The 19,503-nt window shown below is 42.9% G+C and overlaps 1 protein-coding gene across 1 annotated transcript in view; it reads right to left on the bottom strand.

Moving 5' to 3' along the window:
• Positions 1 to 367: 367 nt before the first annotated feature.
• The window catches only part of LOC124121193 (synaptic vesicle 2-related protein-like), a 135,570-nt gene continuing 116,434 nt past the window's right edge, over positions 368 to 19,503 (bottom strand). The window contains exons 13-17 of the mRNA XM_046484177.2: positions 13,040 to 13,151; positions 12,154 to 12,235; positions 9,125 to 9,214; positions 3,408 to 3,521; positions 368 to 1,248 (exon numbers count right to left, since the gene is read on the bottom strand). Coding sequence (XP_046340133.2) covers positions 1,216 to 1,248; positions 3,408 to 3,521; positions 9,125 to 9,214; positions 12,154 to 12,235; positions 13,040 to 13,151 — 431 coding nt within the window. The 3' untranslated portion in view covers positions 368 to 1,215. The remainder of the gene's footprint in view (positions 1,249 to 3,407; positions 3,522 to 9,124; positions 9,215 to 12,153; positions 12,236 to 13,039; positions 13,152 to 19,503) is intronic.

Below are 19,503 nucleotides of genomic sequence, written 5' to 3'. Positions count from 1 at the left end.
GGCCACAAGGTGAGTGGGTGAGTGTGGGCCACAAGGTGAGAGGGTGAGTGTGGGCTACAAGGTGAGTGGGTAAGTGTGGGCCACAAAGTGAGAGGGTGAGTGTGGGCCACAAGGTGAGTGGGTGAGTGTGGGCCACAAGGTGAGAGGGTGAGTGTGGGCTACAAGGTGAGTGGGTAAGTGTGGGCCACAAAGTGAGAGGGTGAGTGTGGGCCACAAGGTGAGTGGGTGAGTGTGGGCCACAAGGTGAGAGGGTGAGTGTGGGCTACAAGGTGAGAGGGTGAGTGTGGGCTACAAGGTGAGAGGGTGAGTGTGGGCTACAAGGTGAGTGGGTGAGTGTGGGCCACAAGGTGAGTGGGTGAGTGTGGGCCACAAGGTGAGAGGGTGAGTGTGGGCTACAAGGTGAGAGGGTGAGTGTGGGCCACAAGGTGAGTGGGTGAGTGTGGGCCACAAGGTGAGAGGGTGAGTGTGGGCTACAAGGTGAGAGGGTGAGTGTGGGCTACAAGGTGAGAGGGTTAGTGTGGGCTACAAGGTGAGAGGGTGAGTGTGGGCTACAAGGTGAGAGGGTGAGTGTGGGCTACAAGGTGAGAGGGTGAGTGTGGGCCACAAGGTGAGTGGGTGAGTGTGGGCTACAAGGTGAGAGGGTGAGTGTGGGCCACAAGGTGAGAGAGGCCATGGTGGGAAGGGTGTCACACAACACAACTACAGGGCAAAGAGTTAGGGAAGAGTATTCAATTGGCAATCCTGGGACATAGGTCTGGGGCCCTTTATTTGTTTTCACATGTACAAGCAAAAAATGCTCTTGTTTTTCATATTATGATGTCAAACAGTACCCGATTTGGTAGAAGACTTGACTTGACAAACATAGGATTGACTTGACATGGGATTTTTTTTATTCTTTTCATGAAAATCTCATAATATTCATGTAATTGATTATTTCTTACAACAATTTTTTTATCCACACTGTTTCCTAAAGGAGACAAAATAAAATGATGATATAAATGCACTAACCTTTAAACAGATCATGTTATCTATTAATAAATTAAATTAATAAAATGCAGTGACAATATATATGCACAAAACATTAAACAGAACATGTTATATATTAATACTTCAAATTAATAAAATAAAACACCCAACTTTCTTAATGATCTTCATTGGCTCTCAAGTCCTGCTGATGTTAAAAAGATCTATTCTGTTTTATGCTGACACACCTCTTCACTTAGGTGCACTTACTTCAGAACTCACATCCTGAAACATAACATCACCAAATACAGGCTAGGAGGACATCTACTTCACATAGGACTGTACAGGGAAGCAGCATTACAACATTTCCTAGTTTAAGGGGATCATTTTTCATCTATGTGTATTGGTTACTACTGATCCAAATTGAGCAAAAAATGAGCACTGACTGAACAATAATGGCAAACACACACTCACACTCCATCCAGACTTACTGTCTTCTCTCTACCCTTGGCCTCCACTGACTGAACAGTGATGGCAAACACACACTCACACTCCATCCAGACTTACCGTCATCTCTCTACCCTTGGCCTCCACTGACTGATCAGTGATGGCAAACACACATTCACACTCCATCTAGACTTACCATCATCTCTCTACCCTTGGCCTCCACTGACTGAACAGTGATGGCAAACACACACTCACACTCCATCCAGACTTACTGTCATCTCTCTACCCTTGGCCTCCACTGACTGAACAGTGATGACAAACATATTAACATTCCATCTAGACTTACCATCATCTCTCTACCCTTGGCCTCCACTGACTGAACAGTGATGGCAAACACACACTTACACTTCATCCAGACCTACTGTCATCTCTCTACCCTTGGCCCCCACTGACTGAACAGTGATGGCAAACACACACTAACATTCCATCTAGACCTACCGTCATCCCTCTACCCTTGGCCTCCACTGACTGAACAGTGATGGCAAACACACACTAACATACCATCTAGACTTACTGTCATCTCTCTACCCTTGGCCTCCACTGACTGAACAGTGATGGCAAACACACTAACATTCCAACCAGACTTACCATCATCCCTCTACCCTTGGCCTCCACTGACTGAACAGTGATGGCAAACACACACTTACACTCCATCTAGACTTACCATCATCTCTCTACCCTTGGCTTCCACTGACTGAACAGTGATGGCAAACACACTAACATTCCATCTAGACTTACCGTCATCCCTCTACCCTTGGCCTCCACTGACTGATCAGTGATGGCAAACACTAACATTCCATCTAGACTTACCGTCCTCCCTCTACCCTTGGCCTCCACTGACTGAACAGTGATGGCAAACACACTAACATTCCATCTAGACCTACCGTCATCCCTCTACCCTTGGCCTCCACTGACTGAACAGTGATGGCAAACACACACTAACATACCATCTAGACTTACTGTCATCTCTCTACCCTTGGCCTCCACTGACTGAACAGTGATGGCAAACACACTAACATTCCATCCAGACTTACCATCATCCCTCTACCCTTGGCCTCCACTGACTGAACAGTGATGGCAAACACACACTCACACTCCATCCAGACTTACTGTCATCTCTCTACCCTTGGCCTCCACTGACTGAACAGTGATGGCAAACACACACTCACACTCCATCCAGACTTACTGTCATCTCTCTACCCTCGGCCTCCACTGACTGAACAGTGATGGCAAACACACTAACATTCCATCTAGACTTACCAACATCCCTCTACCCTTGGCCTCTACTGACTGAACAGTGATGGCAAACACACTAACATTCCATCTAGACTTACTGTCATCCCTCTACCCTTGGCCTCTACTGACTGAACAGTGATGGCAAACACACACTTACACTTCATCCAGACCTACTGTCATCTCTCTACCCTTGGCCCCCACTGACTGAACAGTGATGGCAAACACACACTAACATACCATCTAGACTTACTGTCATCTCTCTACCCTTGGCCTCCACTGACTGAACAGTGATGGCAAACACACACTAACATACCATCTAGACTTACTGTCATCTCTCTACCCTTGGCCCCCACTGACTGAACAGTGATGGCAAACACACACTCACACTCCATCTAGACTTACCGTCCTCCCTCTACCCTTGGCCTCCACTGACTGAACAGTGATGGCAAACACACACTAACATTCCATCTAGACTTAACGTCATCTCTCTACCCTTGGCCTCCACTGACTGAACAGTGATGGCAAACACACATTCACACTCCATCTAGACTTACTGTCATCTCTCTACCCTTGGCCTCCACTGACTGAACAGTGATGGCAAACACACACTCACATACCATCTAGACTTACTGTCATCTCTCTACCCTTGGCCACTAACTGAACAGTGATGGCAAACACATTAACACTCAATCTAGACTTACCGTCATCTCTCTACCCTTGGTCTCTATAGGCAGCAAAATGGAGGCAATGGTAGCCAGCAGACACATTCCTCCATATATAGAGATTGTAGCATAAGCAGAATGCTTAAGTAAAACCTGTAAAGGATATTACATATTTCATGATTATTTCATTCACCTTTATTCAGTGACATGGAAAGATGCTGTTTTGGTATTCACCATGCATTGCTGACAATATGCAGCATGGTAACTGACCTGAATTCCTTAATTCAGGCTGCAGTTTGAACACTGCTACTCACACGTCAGTTCAGAATGTTCAGGCCAGTAGAAAAGATAACTGCATATGTAATATACAGTCAAAAGTAGAGGATATCCAAATTCCAATCATTACATGATTACAACTAACATATAAAATGTTGGCAATATTATTATAATACAAACATAAAAGTGACAAAACAGATCTATATGAATGCACATGTAACCTGTAAGACAATGATTTAACTTTCCTACTGAATAAACATGTTCTGGGAGACGCTTAACTAGATGTTTTCCATCGCCATAATTATCAAACTCAGCTGATATCCAATCAAATGTTTTATCCTATGCATATAGTTTGCTACATCCATACTAAGTTTTGGTGCTGAAGATACAAATAACTGGAAAAAAGTTCTTCATCCTGAAAAATCATATGATGTAGATTTTACCATCTCAGCAATTAGGGTTTTGCTAAATGGTGGAACATATATTTTATCAAAAGTGTTGCTTTTCAAACCAAATTTAAGTTCACGTTGTGACTGTTTGAATCACTTTACTTAAAAAAAATCAGCCACATAAAAAACATAAAAAAACTAATAACAAACCTGTACTTCATTATCGTATTTCTGCAATAGTCAAGATGCCCCAAAATTAGAGAACCATGAGGAATTACGGATTTCCTGTCCCACGTTAATAAAGTTTATAAGTTCTAAGCCTGATGGCAATTGACTACAGTCATTTTTCCGAGAAAATGTATGAAAATGTGAGTTTCCTTAACTGAACTTGTATCAACTTCAGCGTAAAGTCCCATGGTATATACGATAGAGGTTCAACTGCTCTGGTGCTGCAATTCTCTGTCCAGACCACAACCTTTAGGTTCCACCATTCCTTGTTCCTCGTCTGTGTTGATCGTTGTATGGCTGCCTCTATTTGTTGCTGTTTTGCCCCGTGTTGGTGCCTTCTCTCGAGGCTTCTCAGGTTGCTGTGGTCATCTCTGTTCCCTGTGCTGGTGCCTTCTCTTGAGGCTTCTCAGGGCGCTGGGGTTGTCTCTGTTTCCTGTGTTGGTGCCTTCTCTCGAGGCTTCTCAGGTCGCTGTGGTCGTCTCTGTTCCCTGTGCTGGTGCCTTCTCTTGAGGCTTTTCAAGGCGCTGTGGTCATCTATGTTCCCTGTGTTGGTGCCTTTTCTTGAGGCTTCTTAGGTCGCTGTGGTCGTCTCTGTTCCCTGTGATGGTGCCTTTTCTTGAGGCTTCTCAGGTTGCTGTGGTCATCTATGTTCCCTGTGTTGGTGCCGTTTCTCGAGGCTTCTGTGGTTGTCTCTGTTCCCTGTGTTGGTGCCTTCTCTAGAGGCTTCTCAGGTTGCTCCAACAAACTGATGAGATGCTGGTCCTACCATCTCACAAGATGTACTGAATGCTGGTCCTACCATCTCACAGGATGTACTGAATGCTGGTCCTACCATCTCACAAGATGTACTGAATGCTGGTCCTATCACCTCACAAGATGTACTGAATGCTGGGTCTACCACATCACAAGATGTACTTCATGCTGGTCCTACCACCTCACAAGATGTTTTGTATGCTGCTTCTTCCACTTCACAAGATGTCTTGAATGCTGCTTCTACCACCTCACAAGATGTACTGAATGCTGGTCCTACCACCTCACAAGATGTACTGAATGCTGGTCCTACCACATCACAAGATGTACTGAATGCTGATCCTGCCACATCAAAAGATGTACTGATGCTGGTCCTACCACCTCACAAGATGTACTGAATGCTGGTCCTACTACTTCACAAGATGTACTGAATGCTAGTCCTAGCATCTCACAAGATGTACTGAATGCTGCTTCTACCACCTCACAAGATGTACTGAATGCTGGTCCTACCACATCACAAGATGTACTGAATGCTGATCCTGCCACATCAAAAGATGTACTGATGCTGGTCCTACCACCTCACAAGATGTACTGAATGCTGGTCCTACTACTTCACAAGATGTACTGAATGCTAGTCCTACCACCTCACAAGATGTTCTGAATGCTGGTCCTACCACCTCACAAGTTGTACTGAATACTGCTTCTACCACCTCACAAGATGTACTGAATGCTTGTCCTGCCACATCAAAAGATGTACTGATGCTGGTCCTACCACCTCACAAGATGTACTGAATGCTGGTCCTACCACTTCACAAGATGTACTGAATGCTAGTCCTACCACCTCACAAGATGTTCTGAATGCTGGTCCTACCACCTCACAAGTTGTACTGAATACTGCTTCTACCACCTCACAAGATGTACTGAATGCTAGTCCTACCACCTCACAAGATGTACTGAATGCTGGTCCTACCACTTCACAAGATGTACTGAATGCTGCTTCTACCACCTCACAAGACGTACTGAATGCTGGTCCTAGCATCTCACAAGATGTACTGAATGCTGCTTCTACCACCTCACAAGATGTACTGAATGCTGGTTCTACCACATCACAAGATGTACTGACTGCTGGTCCTAACACCTCACAAGATGTACTGAATGCTGCTTCTACCACCTCACAAGATGTACTGAATGCTGGTCCTACCACCTCACAAGATGTACTGAATGCTGGTCCTACCACTTCACAAGATGTACTGAATGCTAGTCCTACCACCTCACAAGATGTACTGAATGCTGGTCCTACCACTTCACAAGATGTACTGAATGCTGCTTCTACCACCTCACAAGACGTACTGAATGCTGGTTCTACCACATCACAAGATGTACTGACTGCTGGTCCTAACACCTCACAAGATGTACTGAATGCTGCTTCTACCACCTCACAAGATGTACTGAATGCTGGTCCTACCACATCACAAGATGTACTGAATGCTGATCCTGCCACATCAAAAGATGTACTGATGCTGGTCCTACCTCCTCACAAGATGTACTGAATGCTGGTCCTACCACTTCACAAGATGTACTGAATGCTAGTCCTACCACCTCACAAGATGTTCTGAATGCTGGTCCTACCACCTCACAAGATGTACTGAATGCTGCTTCTACCACATCACAAGACGTACTGAATGCTGGTCCTATCATCTCACAAGATGTTCTGAATGCTGCTTCTACCACCTCACAAGATGTACTGAATGCTGCTTCTACCACCTCACAAGATGTTCTGATGCTGGTCCTATCACCTCACAAGATGTACTGAATGCTGGTCCTACCACTTCACAAGATGTACTGAATGCTAGTCCTACCACCTCACAAGATGTTCTGAATGCTGGTCCTACTACTTCACAAGATGTACTGAATGCTAGTCCTACCACCTCACAAGATGTTCTGAATGCTGGTCCTACCACCTCACAAGATGTACTGAATGCTGGTCCTATCATCTCACAAGATGTACTGAATGCTGCTTCTACCACCTCAAACGATCTACTGAATGCTGCTTCTACCATCTCACAAGATGTACTGAATGCTGGTCCTACCACCTCAAAAGATCTACTGAATGCTGCTTCTACCATCTTACAAGATGTACTGAATGCTGGTCCTACCACATCACAAGATGTACTGAATGCTGCTTCTACCACCTCACAAGATGTACTGAATGCTGGTCGTACCACATCACAAGATGTACTGAATGCTGGTCCTACCACCTCACAAGATGTACTGAATGCTGCTTCTACAACCTCACAAGATCTACTGAATGCTGCTTCTACCATCTCACAAGATGTCTTGAATGCTGGTCCTACCACCTCACAAGATGTACTGAATCCTGGTCCTACCACCCAACAAGATGTACTGAATGCTGGTCCTACCACTTCACAAGATGTACTGAATGCTGGTCCTACCACTTCACAAGATGTACTGAATGCTGCTCCTACCACTTCACAAGATGTACTGAATGCTGCTTCTACCACATCACAAGATGTACTGAATGCTGCTTCTACCACCCCACAAGATGTACTGAATGCTGCTTCTACCATCTCACAAGATGTCTTGAATGCTGGTCCTACCACCTCACAAGATGTACTGAATCCTGGTCCTACCACCCAACAAGATGTACTGAATGCTGGTCCTACCACCTCACAAGATGTCTTGAATGCTGGTCCTACCACCTCACACGATGTATTGAATGCTGGTTCTACCACCCAACAAGATGTACTGAATGCTGGTCCTACCACCTCACAAGATGTCTTGAATGCTGGTCCTACCACCTCACAAGATGTACTGAATCCTGGTCCTACCACTTCACAAGATGTACTGAATGCTGCTCCTACCACTTCACAAGAAGTACTGAATGCTGGTTCTAACATCTCACAAGAAGTACTGAATGCTGCTTCTACCACTTCACATGATGTCTTGAATGCTGGTACTACCACTTCACAAGATGTCTTGAATGCTGGTCCTACCATCATTACAAGATGTACTGAATGCTGGTTCTAACATCTCACAAGATGTACTGAATGATTCTTCTATCATCTCACAAGATGTACTGAATGCTGGTCCTACCACTTCACAAGATGTACTGAATGCTGGTCCTACCACTTTACAAGAAGTACTGAATACTGGTCCCACCACTTCACAAGATGTAATGAATACTTGTCCCACCACTTCACAAGATATACTGAATGCTGGTCCTACCACTTCACAAGAAGTACTGAATGTTGCTCCTACCATCTCACAAGATGTACTGAATGCTGGTTCTACCATCTCACAAGATGTACTGAATGCTTCTTCTACTATCTCACAAAATGTACTGAATGATTCTTCTATCATCTCACAAGATGTACTGAATGCTGGTCCTACCACTTCACAAGATGTACTGAATGCTGGTCCTACCACTTTACAAGAAGTACTGAATACTGGTCCCACCACTTCACAAGATGTAATGAATACTTGTCCCACCACTTCACAAGATATACTGAATGCTGGTCCTACCACTTCACAAGAAGTACTGAATGTTGCTCCTACCATCTCACAAGATGTACTGTATGATGGTCCTACCACCTCACACGATGTATTGAATGCTGGTTCTACCACCTCACAAGATGTCTTGAATGCTGGTCCTACCGCCTCACAAGATGTACTGAATGATAGTCCACCACATCACAAGATCTACTGAATGCTTGTCCTATCATCTCACAAGAAGTACTGAATGCTGGTTCTACCATCTCACAAGATGTACTGAATGCTGGTTGTACCATCTCACAAGATGTACTGAATGCTGGTTCTACCATCTCACAAGATGTACTGAATGCTGGTTCTACCACCTCACAAGATGTACTGAATGCTTCTTCTACCATCTCACAAGATGTACTAAATGCTTCTTCTACCATCTCACAAGATGTACTGAATGCTGGTCCTGCCACATCACAAGTTCTAGGGTTTAGCTAAGGCTCAGATGGCCTCTGATAAGATGAACTAACAATAATGGCACCATAATTTAAAATTTGTTAAGTATGAATACAAACTGTCAGTGGTTGAGGCTGAATGTGAGACTGTGCCTACCTGTGCTATGAAGGGTGTTACTATAGCACCTACTCGGGCCATGCCACTACAGGAACCTATTCCCACGGCTCTCATAGATGTAGGGTACACCTGAAACAAACATGCATTTCCTTAGGCCTGGCATGGAAGAATTTTCACTCTTCAAAACTAGAAAAGCGCTTCATTAAATACAATAGCAAAAACAGATGCATTACTTATGTGAAAACCTTACTCCCAGTGTAGATATGAGGGCTGGTGACAGCCCAGTTAATATGCCAGAAAGCCCTCAAACACCTCCATCTATGGGGCTGCAAACAATAGGGCATCTGCAGAACTACTAAGGCATTGCAAAATCTGCACATAGCATACTATAGCAATAACAACAGAGAAGGATTATAAATTCCTTGAGAAGACAGCTGCCAGTATTAATATGCTTCCATAAATGCCTCAATGCCTAGATATTGAGATAACAGAATCATTAAAGTTCATTCAATTGGTGCATAATTTAGCTTATCATATTTACACTGTTCCTAATAACATCAATACATATCATTGTAGCAGATAAGGTATTATCATCAGTCCATTTCATTTGTGTTAGAGTCACTTCAAGTTCTACTCACTGAATCACTTGACACCTGACCTCACACTTAATGCATTAACTTAAAAAAAGTAACTGTCCAAAACAGGCCAAACTCTAAATCAATAAAAAATGAAAAACACATTGGTTCAAGCATTAATTTTATCTTAATTTACATAGTGTGTGAAACATTTAGTCATGATACGGCCTTACTGTCTGGTGCACATACTGCAAATAGGAAGTCAACAAAGATTGCTTAATTGTAGATTGTTTAATCTATATCTCGGTGCCATCATTATTACCGTAGTTTTAACTGTTTTCAAATGTTTGAGAAGATGCCCATCCTAAGCAATATTTGTTTTCAAAGGTGAATGTATAATTATACATCACGGACTACTCACTCATACAACAGGACATGAAAGACACCTGCCTGATGCCATACTGAATGTGTTCTTTCTATCCCTGGAGGAAACTTGAACTCCTTTATGATCAGGAATACTTATTAGTTACACTTTGGTTCTCATGGCCATTATGGGCGTTATAATCCTGGTGTGTTTCTGTATCTATATATCATATCTCAGCTCTTTTAACACCAGTCAACCAGAAGCTTTTACTGCTGTGACACCAAGCTCCCAGAGACACTGGGGTGATAGATGAGGCCTACATTTATCTTTGCTACAACATGTTATACACAATTTGAAAGGTCTTATCCTACTATTTATGAATCTGAAAGTTATGTTTATCACATTATTTAAATAATGCATTTACAACTTAATTAAGTTTGTTTTTAAAAGAATCCGTAAGCTAACACATTCATAACATTCTGATTTAGCGCTAACGAAGTGAAAATTGAGGTGATTTTCAGCAAATGTAAGATTTCATAACATCCACTCACCTATTTCTTTTTTATTTTCACTGTTTAGGTAATTGGAAAATTATTTTAAAGAGAATTTTAAATATTATCTGTCATCACCCATTTCCCAATAAATATGGCTGTCCGCTCAGTAACATGAGAAAATACTGTGAAATACCTCCATTTTCGAAGCTTTGTATGAATAACACATGCAACGAATTGTTTGATGTTTGATATCGTTATCAAGCTCTGAACATGAATAATTTTACAGTAACCTCCCCTAAGTTCTAACATGCGATTTTATTGGATAGAAATTGGTTTCTAAAGACATAATGTTTGATGTAATCTGCCACTAGTTCCCTTGTGATTAGTCAAATTAAAGCACATGACCTAAGGCACCCAATCAAATTACATCAATGGATATTGTCCTTGTGTATGATAAATTTCAGATTAAGATAAATGGTTTTGGTTAAATCGTGTTATTCTGAACATTTTAAGCAGGGAATCACTACCTATATTAAACATATGGCACTTCATGGACATACATAATGACCAGTGACAAAGATTTTTCATGCATATATGGAGTGATTGATATCAAGAGCATCGATCCACACAATTTGGATACTCCCGCAAGATCATAGCACGCATACTAGACATTGTTCCATACACTGTACCCTCATACCACAAGAGGGAGTGAGTAGGGTTTTACAATGATGTCAGCAATATTCCCGCACGATCATAGCACGCATACTAGACATTGTTCCATACACTGTACCGACATACCACCAGAGGGAGTGAGTAGGGTTTTACAATGATGTCAGCAATATTCCAGTAAGATCATAGCGCGCATACTAGACATTGTTCCATACACTGTACCAACATACCATCAGTAGATTTTAATTCATTTTCATGTTCTTGTTCTAAACATCATAAAAACTAAGTGAAAGTGTTTAATCAAACTTATTAACTGACTTTCGCACTTTATAATACAACACATGGTGGCAACACATTTTTTGTAAACGAAGAATGGTAGCCGGACTTTAATACCTGTGCTGTATGCACTGGTCGAGAGTTCTGTTGTTTGTCCCTATACAGATTTCCTCGGCATCAGTGCCTTATCACTTTCATACGTGCTACACAAGTCTTTTGTGACAACAACATGCTCTCAGTTATTGCCTTCAAAAACGAAAAAGGCAATGTGTAAAAAGGCAATGTGTATCTGTTTCAATAATTGAGATGCTATTGCACATTTCAATTTATGAAAAGTAAGAGAAACATCAACATACTGTCAATAATAATTTCTGAAAAGTATGAATTTAAAATATTTTTCAACTGTTCATAAGGCCCGACTGGCAAAAGTGGCAGCAAAATGTCTTTCAATGTTTAAGGATTCAAACTCAAGAACAGGAAAATATTTGAAGAACAGTTAATGATAACATAAAATCCATGGGATGTATATATGTATAGTCCCTTGCATGTTACACATAAAATATGTACCATTACATCCCCAATTATTTACAGACGTTTACAAGAGTTTACAATACAGCCCTTAATTACTTAAAAAGGGTTAACAGCTGTAAGATGTACAGGAAGCAGTTCCCCAATGTGTTGACACCTCACCTCTGGGGTATAGACATAAGCTGCCTGAAAGGCTCCAGCAATGAAGGCGCGGGACACAAACAGGAATACTGTCAGCAATGCCCTGTGGAAGAGGAGAGACATAGTGAAACAACAGGCCGGTAACAAACTATATGGATGTTGATGTACCCCTGAAGAGGATCTGAGGTAGCCCTGATTCTGTGAAACTGATAATACCATCATTATGAAGATATGTGCTTACATTACACGTGCAGCCCCTCTAGAGCAGTCAGATGGAGTATACCCTGGTGTCACTAACATTAATTGCGGCGCCCTCTAGAGCAGTCAGATGGAGTATACCCTGGTGTCACTAACATTACTTGCAGCGCTCTAGAGCAGTCAGATGGAGTATACCCTGGTGTCACTAACATTACTTGCAGCGCTCTAGAGCAGTCAGATGGAGTATACCCTGGTGTCACTAACATTACTTGTGGCACCCTCTAGAGCAGTCAGATGGAGTATACCCTGGTGTCACTAACATTAATTGCGGCGCCCTCTAGAGCAGTCAGATGGAGTATACCCTGGTGTCACTAACATTACTTGCGGCGCCCTCTAGAGCAGTCAGATGGAGTATACCCTGGTGTCACTAACATTACTTGCAGCGCTCTAGAGCAGTCAGATGGAGTATACCCTGGTGTCACTAACATTACTTGTGGCACCCTCTAGAGCAGTCAGATGGAGTATACCCTGGTGTCACTAACATTACTTGTGGTACCCTCTAGAGCAGTCAGATGGAGTATACCCTGGTGTCACTAACATTATTTGTGGTGAGCTCTAGAGCAGTCAGATGGAGTATACCCTGGTGTCACTAACACTACTTGTGACGCCCACTAGGGGAGTTAGTCGGAGTACCCTTCTTGTTACAAACCTAGTTGTGCAGATGTTGACCAGGAACACAAATACAGTGAAGATGCTGAACTCCACTGCCATTGTGTATTTCCTGCCTATCTTCTCTATGAAGAATACTGTCACAAATAATCCTGAAAAAAACAAAAAAAACAATATCAAACAAAAATTATCATGGTTTATAATTCGAAGAATACTACCTCTATTACATCAAAGCCATAAATCCCATATTTTGGCCGTAAAAATGCCATAAAATCTCCTGATTTTTCAACAGTTGTTCACATTCCATTGTCAGACATCCCACATGGCATCATCAAATGTGAGAAAACCCTTTGCGAATGTGCGAAGGTGGGAAATGGTCACTTTATTTCAACAATCATACATGCTAGATGCAGATATATTGGGGAGGTGGGGGGAACTACTCCTGAGGTAAAAGAAACAGTATTCTTGAAATTATACACAGTGATAACTATTGTTTTTATAAATAACTTTGAATACCCTACCTCTGTTACAGTACAGCCAGAATACACTAGAGGGAAGGGTTGGATCAGGCATCTTGTATCCAATATATGCTGACAGTCAAGCATTAAATACATAAAGAAACGGAAGGTAACAAGTAAAATCCTAGATATTTGTTATATTTGTATACTTATCCTGCATTACTCCTTAATGCATCTTTAATGCATATTACTGCTTGTTCTTGACAGAGAAAAGAGCTGTGTGAAGGTCTTTGCTTGAGGAGTTGTTCCAACTAGCTGAGAGGCCAACCCTATCACGCAGCTCCCACATGACCAAAGGAAGTGTCATCACGGATCCTCACATTACTCTGGAGTCCGGACAACGGAAGGCATCATTGGGAGGCAGCTCTGCGATGGGTGGGTCCCTTTATACGCAGTAACGCAGGATAAGTATACAAATATAAAAAATATCTAGGATTTTACTAGATTTTTTACTTATCCTGCATTACTCCTTAATGCATCTTTATCGGACGGAATTGGTGGAGGGGATACCTTCAGATGTGGACTTTCATCTTTTATTTCCAGACTCTGTTCCCTAGCCAATCTTTAGGCTGTGTGGTCGGCTCCGGGTGACCATTCCATGTATGGGAACCACCAATTCCCTCAGCCAATTCTTGGCTGTGTGGGCGGTGCCAGGTGACCACTCCATGTATGGGAACCACCAAATCTCTCAGCCCGTCTTCGGCTGTATGGTCAGCCTGGATAACCATTACATGGAAGGGAAGAGTCAGGTATGTGTTGTGTCCTGGTACTGCGCAGCCTGACAATAACCCTCAGTTAGGTCTAGACTGGAGTACCAAGCCGTATGCAGGTTGGGTATAAATTTTCTAGTCCCGGGCATACACCAGGGGAAGGCGATAGGCCGGCTCTGGACTTGGAGGCGAGTTCAGTGACATGTAGTAGTGGTGACCTGTTGGGCACTTCTAACAGACCAAGTTGTGCATGCCTAGCACATCCTCCAATGCGACATCGCGCATATGGTGACTGGTGACGATTGTGTTTGATCGGCAGAACACCCCTCCATGATGGCAAGTAGAGCGCAGTTGCTGTGTGTTGTGGCTGCCTTCTGCTTGCGAGGTCGCAGCGCTATACTGGTATGAAGAGGCGTCGTTTTTGTCTACAGCATTCCTTGGATCGCCTGATGTGGGGACGGAGTGCTCTAACCGGAAGTAGACGGAGCTCCTGTTCATCTTCTGCGCCCACAATCGAAGACAGGGGAGGGATGAGGAACGATCTATCTGGCTGTCATGGAAATTGATTTTTGGCAAAAAAGTCCAAGATGCACGGCTCCGTGTGCTCCATGCTCAAAGCTGAAGTGCGTAACGTCCAAGGCATGTAGCTCACTGACACAGGCTGCTGTAGCTTTTAAGATGCATTAAGGAGTAATACAGGATAAGTAAAAAATAGTCATAATACCTGTTTTTCTTGTGCATTGGTGATATAGACATTACACACAACAACACTCCCAGCTCTCTATGATGATTACTTCTGGCTGGATGACATCACCTGACCTTGTGATAACGTTATTTCTTGTAGTTGTGACATCACTGCTGGTGTATCTAGTTGTCTTGTCCATTTTCTGTGGTGATCTTTATCCAGTTCTCTGACGGACTCTTCAGTCTTGACAACACTTCCAATGCTGTTAAATCCGTAGAACCACAGATCACTTCAAGCCTTATGATGAGAGTCCAACCGTTAACCCATGATCTGTCCTGCCCTGGCCAACAATATGATCATCAAGCTAACTAAAGGTTTACTGATCCTTGACAACCAATCATGTGTGAGAGACAAAAACTCAATGGCATGCAATTCCAACACCCTGGTCGTTGTTGCCATGGCTAGAAGAAAAGCTGTTTTCCTCAAGACTTGAAGGAAAGTAGCTTCAGTCATTGGTTCAAAAGGAACATTTAGTAATGTAGATAGGACTATGGACAGGTTCCATTAAGGAAATATGCTATGGGTCTTGATGTCCTTAAGATGGAAGTATGGAAGGATCTCATGAGTCAATTTAAAACTGGATGTGTGCCTATAGAGAGTCCATCATACTGCAGAACAAAGGCTAAGGCTCATCCATAACCCTTGATAGTACCATGACGAAATTCCTTGGCCCATTTGAAGTCTACCATGGGTGAGAAATTTGGCTACCATGTTTACATTACCTCACTGGCAGAACTTCCTCCATCTTGTAACATATGATCCTGAAGATGAGGTTCTCCATAAAGTGCAGCACTGGTGCAGCTGTAGATTCAGAGCTGACATTTAAGATGAGATAACTTCCAGGCGTGTAGGCGGAGGCACTGGAGGTTGCCATGGAATATGTCGGACCTGGGTTGGTGCAGAGGGTCGTGACGAAGTTTGAGTTTTAGAGATAATTCCATGAATAGTAGGAGGATTCTGGGATACCAAGGTCTGTAGGCCACTCTGGAGCAATCAGAATGAAGGTACCATCTGTCTCCTTGATCTTCTTGATGACCCTGTCTAGTAGAGACCAAGAAGGGAGTGCATTGGTAAATATTTCCTTCCAGGTCATGGATTTTGGAAGTCCCAGGCACGACATCCACCAGATTGCGAGATTGGTATGGAGCGGAGGAGCAACAATGCCTCTGTGGAAAAGAAAGTGTGCTCCTATGTAGACAATGGCCTGTTCATGTACTAGTTCCAACTTGGAGGGAAGTACCGGATATCGCCGTTTATAAAGCGACCCCGCCTATGAAGTGACCCCATTGTAAAGCCTTCAAAATCAATGTTAATTTATGTTCCCTGTCTATAAAGCAAATTGTAATGAATCACATCACCAGCGTATACACAATCCATACATTTGCAATAAAATTGTCGTTGTCTTCCGCAGAAAAAAATAACATATTATCCCTTTGGCGAATTCAGGGAAATAAAGAGGTGATAACAATTGAACTTGGTCAATACAAATTTCAAATTTGAGATAGACATAGTCACTAGACATGATGATTTACCATTTAAATTGTATTTCCTGTTCTGCTTGGCATTGTTTTATATGCAGAGATTAAGACTACCATATGTATGGTCTCATAAACTAAGCGGAGCAGCCATCAGATGTACACACATTTACTCGGAATCTACCTGTGATTCGGTTAAAAATTACCCAATAATATAACTTTATTGAATCTTGATACAATGATCGGAAGAACTGTATCTGAAATTATTATTTTATTAGGAATAATATATTCCAATATCATGTTATTTTAGTTGAAGCTTTACTACATATATTCAAAATAAAAAACTGCTTCCATCCTAATGGGCTGTTTCGTCAAAAATTGTTCCATGTTAAAGCAAAAAGATTGGAGTGAACAGTCCTGAGAAAAGGATCCACTCAATCTTGGACCCTCAATGTGAGGAGACAATCCTGGCAACAAGGAGATTCTGATATTTCATGAGACGCCACCACCTTTCTTCTGGAATCTGAAAAAGTGGTTGAGGCATGATTTCTACCCTCTAAGTTTTGGCCTCTGACCCGGATGAGAAAAGGCCAGACTGCTGTCCCAACTGGCCTAGCAACACTTTATTTTTAGGGTTTCTTCTTCTTATCCTTCTTGCTAGAAGAGCTAGCTTGCGTAATTCTCAGTGATTCACAAATAGGGGAACACAGAGGTGAATGAGCGTCTCAAGGTTCTATCAGTTTGGTAAACTCCAAACCCAATAAGGAAATGCACAAATCACACCTTGAGTCACTAGTTCATAGGGTGTCCCTGCAGGTAACACAAATGTGGGTCCAAAGAATACAATTGCACATTACATGGAACGTAGAAGGCCTTGCATGGGCACCATTCTCACTACACCCAAATACAAAATTAAATCTACTTACGCAAGTTCCTCAAAAAGAAAAAATAACACACTCTTAATAAAAGTTGCATACAAGTAGAAAATACATCCCAGATCGTTTGGACAAAGTCCAAAATTGTGAGTTGAATGTCACAGAGCCTAACTGTCTCCTGTTGATACAACTCACACAAGAAATGAAGTGACGGTTCCCTGCCTTCGCACATGCACAAAGGGTTTGTCTACATTTGTATGATGCATTGTAAGGATGGCTGACAGTGGCTGGTTAACAACTGTTGAAAAATCTATAGATTTTACGGTGTGATTACAGCCAAAATATTGGATTTATGGCTTTGATATAATAAAGGTTTGGTATTGCAAATACACATATGTGTTTATTCTGTCAGGAAAGCTATACTGAACTACAAAAGAAACATCACTCCAAGTAACATTGCATGAAAAGTTGTCATGTAAACATCTGGGTAATTTTGTCAAAGTTAATAAAATTTAACATTACCTTGACCAAAAAAATGAAATTTGATGATAAAAAACAAAGCAGATAACAATAAAACTGATCGCCCAAATGCACCACGTTAACAGCCATAGTAACCCAATGCATGTGAGTTCCGTGCGAATTGAAATGCACATGCATTCCCCCATTTCCTGCCCTATAAAAATCCACCCAGATCGGATAACATTCATTGGTTATTGAATTGCTACCACATGCTTAGATTGACAAGAAATCAGCGACACCAAGCCCTTGGACGATTGCAAGCTGGAACAAACCGCCTGGCAAATAGCCAATGCAAGTCCACGTAATTACATTTAGTACTAGCGACTAAATGTTTTTATTGCAGGTATATCATCTTATGTTTACAATTTTACTTACTTCCTGCTACGTCATCGCACGCGCGTGTCCTCGGAAGTTACGTAACCATCTCGTGGTGACGTAATCACTGGTTTTTCATTACGTAACCGTCTCTACTCTTCACTTTCGCTCAGCTGTCAATCCGTGGTACATCGCATTGTCGCTCTCCGCTCTCCGCTTTCTACGTTTTATGTTTTCGCTCATCCTTCAAGACTACATTCGCTGACGTTTAGTCATACCTTGCTCGCAACCGCCGATAGACCTATTTTATAGCTTTGCTGCATTTAGTCATACTCCTATCAAAACCGCTGATAGATCCATCTGATAGATATGCCCGCGAAAAGAAGAGCCGCCATCAATCATCGCTTGGTCAGGGGGGCCAAACAGGCACGAGTCGTCACCCCACCCCCAAGAGAGGTGAACGGGATTACCATCGTCCTAAGCGCTACAGCGGACGGTGAGTTGCAATATTCCATAAATAATCGTGTGTCAATACCATCTGGTATTTTGGCTTCCACTGCGCCCGTGCCCAAACAAACTGATCACGTTTCGCATAATAATCAAACCGCATCAGTAGCGCAGCAGCTGCAACAAATCTGGGCGCTCTTGGGGCAATCGGGGGCCAATAACAGGGGCCAACAACGTAGCACTGACAGTGCTGACATTCCCGCGCTTTCTCTCGATGCGTGCGGTCCAGGTGGGGTTAACCCGCCTTTTCAGATCGAGGCTCACGGTGACGTGTCACTACCGAACACGTCAGCCAATGAAAATCGTCCGTCGGGGGAATCCCTCGTCTTCAACTCAGAGTTTATCGATGCACACGTCAAACAACAAACCAGGGAAAAGGTATGGCGAGGTGAGTATGTGGACATCGGGACACTTCTACCCAACGACGCGGGCACCGAGGACAGCGAAGCGCTAACTATGGTCACCGATACTGCAGGTAAGGTACTATTTAAACATGTCAAAGCGCCAACGAGGAAAATAACACTGGGAAGTTGGACATCCGCTTTCCATATTTACATGAACATATACCTGGCCAAACATTTCAGCCTACGGATAGTGCAAAGCCTATTATCGTACATGGAAACAATCCGTTCAGCGGCACTTAGATGTGGACCGGATGCCTGGTGTCTATACGACCAGCAATTCCGACATAGGATGGCTAGAGACCCTCTACGACAATGGGACAAACTTGACGGTGAGCTATGGCTAAAATACATGATCCCGCAGTCGGGGCGTCAACAGGTAGGTGGTACATTCGGTCAGCTGACTGCTTCAAGTGTTTCAGACCCTGTACTTAACCTA

Source organism: Haliotis rufescens, unplaced genomic scaffold (genome assembly GCF_023055435.1).
Source record: "Haliotis rufescens isolate VD_foot unplaced genomic scaffold, xgHalRufe1.0.p SCAF_15, whole genome shotgun sequence".
Lineage (NCBI taxonomy): Eukaryota > Metazoa > Mollusca > Gastropoda > Lepetellida > Haliotidae > Haliotis > Haliotis rufescens.
This window is presented reverse-complemented; position numbering and strand designations above follow the sequence as displayed.